The sequence below is a fragment of the Nerophis lumbriciformis genome, linkage group LG10 (assembly GCF_033978685.3).
Source record: "Nerophis lumbriciformis linkage group LG10, RoL_Nlum_v2.1, whole genome shotgun sequence".
Taxonomy (NCBI): Eukaryota; Metazoa; Chordata; class Actinopteri; order Syngnathiformes; family Syngnathidae; genus Nerophis; species Nerophis lumbriciformis.
In genome coordinates this window covers 34940559-34952874 of record NC_084557.2, presented here as the reverse complement: position 1 = coordinate 34952874, position 12316 = coordinate 34940559, and the positions used below count along the sequence as shown (strand labels likewise).

At 36.7% G+C, this 12316-nt stretch overlaps 1 protein-coding gene across 1 annotated transcript in view; it reads right to left on the bottom strand.

Moving 5' to 3' along the window:
* The window catches only part of gan (gigaxonin), a 30471-nt gene that overhangs the window by 6921 nt on the left and 11234 nt on the right, over window positions 1–12316 (bottom strand). Inside the window, exons 11-12 of the mRNA XM_061969773.2 lie at window positions 9865–10001; window positions 1371–1505 (exon numbers count right to left, since the gene is read on the bottom strand). Coding sequence (XP_061825757.2) covers window positions 1371–1505; window positions 9865–10001 — 272 coding nt within the window. The remainder of the gene's footprint in view (window positions 1–1370; window positions 1506–9864; window positions 10002–12316) is intronic.

The following is a 12316-nucleotide window of genomic DNA, read 5'->3' as shown; positions in this document are numbered from 1 at the left end:
TCATTTGCAATCTCGGAACACCTCCAGAATTAAACACTTAGCAGACAGATTTTAAAAAACGGGTTGTAAAAGTGACCGTGGAGCAAAGGTTTTACCAAAGCATATCCAATACATATTATCTAGACCACAAGTAAGTGTTTTAAATGTTAATTAAAATCATCACTTTAAGTTCCATTCTTTTTGATCATTTGTCAATTTCAAAATACTAATAAAGATTATCTTTTAAAATATGTAGTTTTAAAAAACACTGAAAACATTTCTACGACTTTTATAAGCATTTTGTAAAATAGCCCCATGCAATAAATAACAACACAACAATATAAAGGATTTTTTCCTGATTAAATGTTTTCTCTGTTTATTTTAAACATTTATTCCTATTTTTTCCACACTTTATATTTTTTCATTTTCTTCTAAATTCCAAACCCTAAGGCTATATTCTGTCAGTTTTTAAAACATTATTTCTATATTTATTTTAACCTTTTAATTTACTAAATTATTATATGTATTAATTATTACATGTCAATTTTAACAACTGATATAGATATAGGCTCCAGCACCCCCCCGCGACCCCAAAAGGGACAAGCGGTAGAAAATAGATGGATGGATGGAATTTTAACAACTACTTATTTATTTAATAGTCTTAAGCAATAATTGGATAAAAGTTATTTCGTATTTTTAAAAAAACAACTTTTTATTCATTGCAACTATTTATTTATTTAATAGTCTTAAGCAATAATTGGAGAAAAGTTATTTCGTAAATTAAAAAAAACAACAACTTTATACTCATTGCAATGCATATCATTTCTCTTTATGTATTTCTTGTATTTATTCACTTCTTTTTATTCTTATTTTATCACTCTTTTTTAAACATTATATTTTTGAACACTTTATTTTTCTTCTCTTTTCACTTAAAAAATGCAAAAGCTACATTCCTTTAAACGTAAAAAAAAATGTTTTATTTATTCATCCTATTTTAATAAATTACAATTCATCTAATTTTCTGATGGTTACTATTTCATATTTAATTTATTCTTATTACTCACTTCTACATTGTTCCTATTATTCACATATATTTGTATTTTTTAACGCAATTTGTATTATATTCTCCTTACTTAAACACAGGCAATGAAACCATTTCATGACAAGATGTAAAGACATTAATTGCATTTAAGCACATAAATATTGTCCACATGTTTAACACAAAAAATGATTAGTAATTGCTGAGATATGGAAAATGGCTAATATTAAATAAGCTGTGCTTCTTGTTCTTTTTTTCAATGTTATTTACCTCAGAAGCATACTTGCACACAAAATAGTTTAAGTAGTTAATCTAAACCTGAACCATATTCATCAAAACAGTAAATACAAACCTCCTCATTTCATCATGGTAAAACTCTGACTTGCAGGTCATCATATGACGTTGTCCTGGGTTGTCGTTCTCTTGACTTCTCACTCCACCAAACACGTAGAGCTCCTTACCAACACCACAGGCCACTGAACCAAACCTTACCAGAAAAGATTTACGTTTTAGCTTCATGATTATGTGCGACGGAAGTAGCATCAACTCAGAGCCATCATCATGTCATGTGGTGTAGGAAGAAATTATGCTTTACTTGATTAAAAAGTATGACAGAAAAGCAGGTAATTTAAACTTGTGATATTGCAGCTCCTGTAAGGTTACGCAAAACAGCACATTTTTTTCTGCAATATTCTGCTACTACTGTACTTATCACTAACAAAATAAACAGTGTGACTTAACAACTACCGTATTTTTCGGACTATAAGTCGCAGTTTTTTTCATAGTTTGGCCGGGCTCCAGTGCGACTTACCGGTATATATGTTTTTTTCCTTCTTTATTATGCATTTTCGGCGGGTGCGACTTATACTCCGGTGCGACTTATACTCCGAAAAATACGGTACCTGTATCATGTATGTATGTATGTATGATGGAGTGGCTGTAAAAAATAGTAAAACTGAAACCAAAACTGAATGGCAAAATGCTGACCACTTAGCTGGGTTAATTTCCTGTTGTGCATGGACAGCATACATACAGTAAATAGCAGACGTTATGATGGTATTTCACACTAACTTCACCAAGTAAAGGAAATGCCTTTAATGTTAAAAAATAAAGTCACACAAAACAAGACAAATACGATTTAAGTATTAGTTACAGTCACTAGAACAAGCTCCCTCTGACAAAACTGCAAACCTAAATGACTAGATCAAGGGTTTAAAATTATTTTATTTAGGGGCCACTGGAGGCAAAGTAAGGATGAGGCTGGGCAGCTCAAAGTATTCACTTCAGTATCATGTTTTAACCACATAACTAAATTTGTCAACTACTTCTACCAGCAGCTACAGTGACCCTCAGCTATGTTAGGTCTTAAAGGCCTACTGAAACCCACTACTACCGACCACGCAGTCTGATAGTTTATATATCAATGATGAAATCTTAACATTGCAACACATGCCAATCCGGCCGGGTTAACTTATAAAGTGCAATTTTAAATTTCCCGGGAAACTTTCGGTTGAAAACGTCTAGGTATGATGACGTATGCGCGTGACGTCAGTAGTTGAATCAGACATTTTGTAATAGGTCGGTCGCCAGCTTAAATCGTCTTTTTTCATCGCTAAATTCCACAGTACTCTGGACATCTGTGTTGGTGAATCTTTTGCAATTTGTTTAATGAACAATGGAGACTGCAAAGAAGAAACCTGTAGGTGCGATCGGTGTATTAGCGACTGGCTACAGCAACACAACCAGGAGGACTTTGACTTGGATAGCAGACGCGCTATCCGACGCTAGTCGCAGACCGCATCGATGATCGGGTGAAGTCCTTCGTCGCGCCGTCGATCGCTGGAACGCTGGTGAGCACTGGTGTTGATGAGCAGATGAGAGCTGGCGTAGGTGGAGAGCTAATCTTATTAGCATAGTTCTATCAAGGTCCCGTAGCTAAGTTAGCTTCAATGGCGTCGTTAGCAACAGCATTGCTAGGCTTCGTCAGGCGGTACAGCATTAACCGTGTGGTTACAGGTCCAGAGTTTGGTAGTATTGTTGATCTTCTGTCTATCCTTCCAGTCAGGGGCTTATTTCTTTTGTTTCTATCTGCAGTTAAGCACGATGCTATCACGTTAGCTTCGTAGCTAAAGTGCTTCACCGATGTATTGTCGTGGAGATAAAAGTCACTGTGAATGTCCATTTCGCGTTCTCGACTCTCATTTTCAAGAGGATATAGTATCCGAGGTGGTTTAAAATACAAATCCGTGATCCACAATAGAAAAAGGAGAGAGTGTGGAATCCAATGAGCCCTTGTACCTAAGTTACGGTCAGAGCGAAAAAAGATACGTCCTGCACTGCACTCTAGTCCTTCACTCTCACGTTTTTCATCCACAAATCTTTTATCCTCGCTCAAATTAATGGGGTAATCGCAGAGGTGGGTAGTAACGCGCTACATTTACTCCGTTACATCTACTTGAGTAACTTTTGGGATAAATTGTACTTCTAAGAGTAGTTTTATTGCAACATACTTTTACTTGAGTATATTTATAGAGAAGAAACGCTACTTTTACTCCGCTACTTTTACTCCGCTACTTTTATCTACATTCAGCTCGCTACTATTTTTTATCGATCTGTTAATGCACGCTTTGTTTGTTTTGGTCTGTCAGACAGACCTTCATAGTGCCTGCGTTTCACTGGTGACGTTCACTCCGTTCCACCAATCAGATGCAGTCACTGGTGACGTTGGACCAATCAAACAGAGCCAGGCGGTCACATGACCTGACTTAAACAAGTTGAAAAACTTATTGGGGTGTTACCATTTAGTGGTCAATTGTACGGAATATATACTGTACTGTGCAATCTACCAATAAAAGTTTCAATCAATCAATCAAAAGTGTGAAGGAAAAAAGACCCTTTTATTTCAACCGTACATCCCGTCAAAAGCCTAAAGACTGACTGCACAGTTCCTGTCTTCACAATAAAAGTGCCGCTCCATCGCGCCTGCGCTTTCAAAACAAGAGTCTCCGAAAGCCAGCGCAAACAAGCTAGCAAGCTACGGAGTTTGCCGCCAATGTATTTCTTGTAAAGTGTATAAAAACGAATATGGAAGCTGGACAAATAAGATGCCAAAAATCAACCACTTTCATGTGGTATTAGACAGAAAGGAGGAACTTTTTTCTCCTCCATTTGAAAACGTGGACGCTATCAGCACTACTGTCTGATTCCAATCAATGCAAGTCATCAGAATCAGGTAATACACCAACTTATATTCTTGTCTTCATGAAAGAAAGGAATCTATATGTGTTAAACATGCATGTATATTCATTAAAACACCTTTAACATGTAAACAAAAACGGCAAAATAAATAAATATAAATTATATACCGTACTGTATATATATATATATATATATATATATATATATATATTAGGGCTGAAACGACGCGTCGACGTCATCGGTTACGTAAATACGTCGAGGACGTTTTTGTTCGTCGACGCGTCGCATATTTACGTCACACTACCGTCATGGCGGAGCGCAAAGCAGACGATGCGAGCGGTGCGAGCGAGGGGAAAAAAGCACGCCAAAAGTCGTCAAAAGTGTGGGAGTATTTCAATAAACGGCCTAAGAAGAAACGCTACTTTTACTCCGCTACTTTTATCTACATTCAGCTCGCTACTAATTTTTATCGATCTGTTAATGCACGCTTTGTTTGTTTTGGTCTGTCAGACAGACCTTCAAAGTGCCTGCCTTACTGGTGACGTTTCACTTCGTTCCACCAATCAGATGCAGTCACTGGTGACGTTGGACCAATCAAACAGAGCCAGGGGTCACATGACCTGACTGGCTCCGAGCTAACTTCGGGTGTTACCATTTAGTGGTCAATTGTACGGAATATGCACTGTACTGTGCAATCTACTAATAAAAGTTCCAATCAATCAATCAAAAGTGTGAAGGAAAAAAGACCCTTTTTTTATTTCAACCGTAAAGACTGACTGCACAGTTCCTTTCTTCACAATAAAAGTCCCGCTCCATCGCGCCTGCGCTTTCAAAATAAGAGTCTCCGAAAGCCAGCGCAAACAAGCTAGCAAGCTACGGAGTTTGCCGCCAATGTATTTCTTGTAAAGGGTATAAAAACGAATATGGAAGGTGGACAAATAAGATGCCAAATAACAACCACTTTCATGTGGTATTAGACAGAAAGGAGGAACTTTTTTTCTCCTCCATTTGAAAACGTGGACGTTACCAGCACTGCTTCCTGATTACAATCAATGCAAGTCATCAGAATCAGGTAATACACCAACTTATATTCTTGTCTTCATGAAAGAAAGGAATCTATATGTTAAACATGCATGTATAATTATTAAAACACCTTTAACATGTAAACAAAAACGGCAAAATAAATAAATATAAATTATATACTGTATATATCAATGTATGTATATATATATATATATATATATATATATATATATATATATATATATATATATATATATATATATATATATATATATATATATATATATATATATATATGTGTGTGTGTGTGTGTGTGTGTGTGTGTGTGTATATATATATACACATATATATATATATATATATATATGTATGATATGTGTGTGTATGTTACTCAGTACTTGAGTAGTTTTTTCACAACATACTTTTTACTTTTACTCAAGTAAATATTTGGGTGACTACTCCTTACTTTTACTTGAGTAATAAATCTCTAAAGTAACAGTACTCTTACTTGAGTACAATTTCTGGCTACTCTACCCACCTCTGCTAATAATGTTGTTGTATGCACACTGTGTCGAGCGGAAATGGCCTATCATAGCAGCACAACGGCAGCGTTCTTGCCATCACCATCAACTAGTCAATCGTCCGCGTGAGTATACGTTGTCATCATTACACAAAAACATGAATGTGTCATTTGTATCTGCGTTGTAAATTCATAAACTAAAGCACCGTTTCGCTCTGAGAGGAGTGTTTGGCGTGCCTGTTCAGTGTTTACAAAGACGCGCTCCTCTTTAACGCTAACGTTAATTAGTTGTGCAAATACCTTTTACAACATTAACAATTACGTATACTATGTACAAACGAACAATTAACTTTCACTTTAATCATACTATCATTGTTGTGTTATTAAGTAAAATAAGCAAAAGTTTTACTTTTGTTGAAATGTTTACACTGTTGTTACAGAATATTTCGTTTTGCACTTTTTTGTATTGGATGTTTATCTTTATTTTTGCACATTTTAGCAAATAAGCAATACTTTTACTTTTGTTGAAATGTTTACACTGTTGTTACAGAATATTTCCGTTTTGCACTTTTTTGAATTGGATGTTTATCTTTATTTTTGCACATTTTAAAGCAAAATAAGCAATACTTTTACTTTTGAAATGCTTATACTATTGCAGAATATTAAGATTTGCACTGGATGTTTACTTTTATATTTGCACATTAAAAGCAAATAAGCTACTTTTAATTTTGTTAAATGTTTACATTGTTACAGAATATTTTGTCATGTTGTTGTCAATGTTGACTGAGTGGCCATACTTTTTTTTTTGTAAATAAAAGCCATGCCTTTTGAAAAAACTGGCCTACATTTATTTTTTCATCTTCATTTTAAATAAAAAAAATAATCGGTAAAAGGAAAAATAATCTATAGATTAATCGAAAAAATAATCTATAGATTAACCGATTAATCGAAAAAATAATCTATAGATTAATCGATAGAAAAATAATCGTTAGCTGCAGCCTTAATATATATATATATAAATAAATGTGTATGTATATATATATATGTATATATATATATAAATGTGTGTGTATATATATATATATATATATATATATATATATATATATATATATATATATATATATATATGATATGTGTGTGTATGTTACTCATCAGTTACTCAGTACTTGAGTAGTTTTTTCACAACATACTTTTTACTTTTACTCAAGTAAATATTTGGGTGACTACTCCTTACTTTTACTTGAGTAATAAATCTCTAAAGTAACAGTACACTTACTTGAGTACAATTTCTGGCTACTCTACCCACCTCTGGGTAATCGTCGCTTTCTCGGTCCGAATCGCTCTCGCTGCTGGTTTAAACAATGGGGAAATGTGAGGAGACTTTCAACTTGTGACGTCACGCTACTTCCGGTACAGGCAAGGCTTTTTTTTATCAGCGACCAAAAGTTGCGAACTTTATCGTCAATGTTCTCTACTAAATCTTTTCAGCAACAATATGGCAATATCACGAAATGATCAAGTATGACACATAGAATGGATCTGCTATCCCCGTTTAAATAAAAAAAATTCATTTCAGTAGGCCTTTTAAGGGGCCCATCTAATTTTGACAACATTGGCACTCATTTCATAGTTCTGGACCTACAAATGATGTCTAAAGGTAAAATTCACCCCAAAGTACCGGTAGACATAGTAGAGATTTTAGGCTTGTTTTCTAACAAGTTTCAGCCCATTTTGAAATGCTCACTTTTAGCTAAAAAATGTAAGAGGGCCTATCAGCCTGCTGGCGTCACCTAGAGAATTGAGGCAATTTCATATCATGTAGTAGTTTGTGTTTTGGTAGCATCTTGATCCCGAATCGCAATGTGAAGGAATGATCAAATATTTCGGCCAGATGCATTGCTGCAGGTTGTAGCAATACAACTAAAAAGGGGTCAGGCTACATACATTTCAAAATTATGAGAATATGAGTAAAGTATGGACCTCTACAGTCAAATTGGGACAGACAAGCGAGAGGGGTGTAATTAGCAGCGATCATTTTAATGAGTCTGACTTTGAAGAATAAGGGTTTTAGTCAAAGTTTGGTTAGAACATTTTAAAAAGACTCAAGCCAAATGTGATCCCCAAAATCACGAGCACTCTTGAGGGGAGAAAGACTGAGTCAGAACCTACAGAAAAATGGAGAAAGACGAGCAGACATGGCACTGAAAAATGAGAGAAAAGAAGCTAAGCCGCTAGTATTCTATTGTGCGCCCTCTTCTACTGATGTTTCCCCCAAAATGCTTGAGGAAATGCTAAGAGAGCATGAGGGAACACAGGCCATGGTGGCTATGAAACAGGAGATGGAAGAGCCGTGAGGTCCGGAAATTGCCTTTTTTTTCTTTTCTGTTTTGCTCATAATGTTAATTATATACATTTTCAAGTAATCATGGACCAGGGTGACAAAAATATGCAATTAAGTGATCAAAACAATAGTTAAACATGCTTTATTCCACACTGTCTATGCGGGGGGAAATGGGCTCCAGTTCTGTGGATGACGTCACATTAAGAGGTGGTGCCATATCGAGTCTGGCGATGGAAAGGGAGTGTTCCAAGTAGGACTGGGCGATATGGCCTTTTTTTAATATCGCGATATTTTAAGGCCATATCGCGATACACGATATATATCGCAATATTTTGCCTTAGCCTTGAATGAACACTTGATGCATATAATCACTGCAGTATGATGATTCTATGTGTCTACATTAAAACATTCTTCTTCATACTGCATTAATATATGCTACTTTAAAACTTTCATGCAGAGAAGGAAATCACAACTAAAAAAATCACTATTTTTTTCATATGGTGTTGATCTGGAAATGTTTGCCTCGGCATTTTGATAATGTGGCACCGAACGGAGATGTTGACATGCGGAGTAAGCACTCTTCATTCTCTAGCAGGTGACTTTTCAAATGATGCTACATATTAGCAGTAATGCTACTTTTTATAGCAACGCTTTTGCCCCACACTTGACAAATTACGGTTGTCTGTTCGACATATTCCCACTTGAAGCCAAACCACCGCCAGACGATGGACCCCCTGCTGTTTTTTGGGAGAATTAATTATTCCTTCATTTGTTACCAGATTCGCATCTTCTCTCTCTCGTATTACCACTTGCACGGCTGCGCTAGCATCACAGCTAACGTTACCATGCTGCTACCTCTTTGCTGCGCGAGGGCGTATACGTATGTGACGTATGTCGTGACAGTATGTGACGTGTGTAAGAAGGTGCACTTGTCTGTCTGTGAGAAGGAGACACAGGAAGGAGTGAGGAGAGCCTGTAGTGTAATACCAGCAGCTAAAAGCAACAGCGTGAGAACGTATATTCGAATATCACGATATAGTCATTTTCTATATCGCACAGAAACCCGCGATACATCGCGTCTATTGATATATCGCCCAGCCCTAGTTCCAAGTACAGTTAGTTATCTACCGATTACTACAAAACTAATAGATACTATGATGAATGACAGCCAGATTCTTTTAGAGAAGCAAAAAATGCATTCTGAGAAATTGTTAGTAAAATTTCGATCATCTGGACGCTATAGGTCTTTTAAGTCCTTCTAAATGTTACACTGAATGTAAAATGGTATATTTTGATAGTTTAGTTCTCCAGGAGATGGTCAGAGACACTCCAGCTTGCTTGAAGTTAGTTGCACTTTGTGTTGCCCAACGTGTGTTTGTTGAGTATTTTTTGTGTTTGCAAAGTTATTGTTATTTTGGGTTATTTTTAAATGGGATTCAAGAATGCCATAGTACATTTATTCAAGCATTATCTGCCCAGGGTACGCGGACTGTAATTACACTAAACTATGAAGGGCCTGGTTAGCGCCGTGCATGGCAGCTCCCGCCATCAGTGTGTGAATGTGTGTGTGTGAATGGGTGAATGTGGAAATAGTGTCAAAGCGCTTTGAGTTCCTTAAAAAAGGTAGAAAAGCGCTATAAAAGTACAACCCATTTACCATTTACCATTTTAAGAAGAGGGCTACAAAATCTGGTCCTGAGGACTGCAAGTTTAAGACCCTCGGACGAGGTAGTTACCTTCTCTCCTGGACTAGATAGTTACCTTCTCTCCTTGAGAGGACAAAGGCCTGTCCACTGCTGGGTTTTGGTGTCAAAGCATTCGACCGAATCAAACAGTTTCCCATAGGAACCTCCACCCATGGCATAGATCTTCTTATTCATGGAGGCATAACAACCCACCTGGGGCAGGAGAAAGAGATGACCACACATGTTTAACAGTTGGACTCTCAGGTTACTAAGCAGAGCTCTGCAGCAGACATACCGGTAGGTCTATTTTGCATGGCAAACATAATGTGGGTCTAAAACAAAAAATACATTCAGAAAGTAATCAACCTCACATTTTTGCAAAATAAAATCATTTATGATAATGATGTTTTCCTTCTTCAAGAATCTACAGTACTGTAAGTGATGACCAATGCCTGCCTCAGGGCAAGAACAGGGTTTCTACAGGTGTCAGTAGAGCCAATTTAATGCTTTTTATTGCAACTTAAAACAATTTTGTTGCCCGTGTCCTACTGCAGATAGCTATTATATATACACCGGTAGTCAAAAACATAAAATTGTTTGTATAGACACAATTGAAAGCATTTGACAATGATAATATTGAAAAGTTTACATTTATGTGGCCAAATTAAGCACTACTGTATTCACCAAATACAGTTGTGGTCAAAAGTTTACATACACTTGTAAAGAACATAATGTCATGACTGTCTTGAGTTTCTAATAATTTCTACAACTCTTATTTTGCACATACTTGTTGGTCACAAAAAACATTCATGAAGTTTGGTTCTTTTATGAATTTATTATGGGTCTACTGAAAATGTGACCAAATCTGCTGGGTCAAAAGTATACATACAGCAATGTTAATACAGTATTTGGTTACATGTCCCTTGGCAAGTTTCACTGCAATAAGGCGCTTTTGGTAGCCATCCACAAGCTTCTGGCAAGCTTCTGGTTGAATTTTTGACCACTCTTCTTGACAAGATTGGTGCACTTCAGCTAAATTTGTTGGTTTTCTGACATGGACTTGTTTCTTCGTTTAAGTCTTTGGGAAGGCCATTCTAAAACCTTAATTCTAGCCTGATTTAGCCATTCCTTTACCACTTTTGAGGTGTGTTTGGAGTCATTGTCCTGTTGGAACACCCAACTGTGCCCAAGACCCAACCTCCGGGCTGAAGATTCACGTAGGTGAACTCAGCTAGCATAGCTTTAATTGCTTGGATTTTAATGACGTCACGTCTGGCTCATTTATTATGTGTAGGGGTTAAGCAGCGTCTGTTCTCAATTCAATTCAATTCAAACAACTTTATTAATCCCTCGAAGGGCAATTTATTTTGAGCAGCAGGTTGTTGTAGTGGTTCGCAAAGCCTACACATGGCCAACAATAAATAATTAGTTAATAAATACATAAACAGTACAACAATACAACACAGAAGAATTTAAAAGTTTAAAGAATCTGAGTGCAGAGGGGACGAATGATTTGGAAAAGCGATTTGTGGCCCTGGTATGAGGTGGCGACTTGTCCAGGGTGTACCCCGCCTTCCGCCCGATTGTAGCTGAGATAGGCTCCAGCGCCCCCCGCGACCCCGAAGGGAATAAGCGGTAGAAAATGGATGGATGGATGGATTTGTTTTACACAAAGAAAGGGCATAACGTCGCCCTGAAGGCAACAGAGAGAATTAACCCGCAAGACGTGGCTCGGGGAGGCTAAAATGCTCTTTGCTTTTCGGAGGATTAGCTGATTGCAGAAGAAGTTTAAATCTCTTAGTTTTACCCTGGTAATCTGAGAGCAACACTTAACAATACAGTCAGGTTGTTTGGGTATTTAACTGAAAGACAGTGAAACAAGCAAATTAAAGAAAAACACATAATACTCTCAATAAATGCTCAATGCGTGCTAGCCGCCATTTAGCCTTTCTCAAAGAAAATGCCCATATGCTTGCGTTGTTTTTGGCTGTACGGACCGTTCAAAATGCAAAAAGGATTAACATGTCTTCAGAGTTCATTGAGAGGAAATTAAAAAGGGCGGAAGAGTGTATGGTTTTACGAAAGACGACGACAAATGTGGCACACAGTCTAGTAGCAGAGCTGAAGAACGCAAGAGTTTGCAGTGACAACTTTGTTAAAAGTTTGTTTGATACATTTTTAATATACTTTACTCCTTTAGTATTTCCCATTGAAATATATCTTGATATTGTTTGTATTTATTTTAACAAACAGAAACCAGAAAATCGGGGTCATGAATACTTTGTCAGGAAAGGTGCTTCTATGTCTCCCATCTTGTTTATTTTGTACACAAATGTGTCAGACTACATATAGTAACAAGACAAAATGTTGATGATTCAGTAATTGTTCGTTTGTTAAATGGATGCAGCCACTAGTGTCGAGGTGCTAATTTGTTTATATTGACGCAAGACGCAAAGTTGAATTATGAAATACAACCTTACTTTATACCAACTTTCTTGACCCAGCCGCACACAAAGAAATTGTAGGCC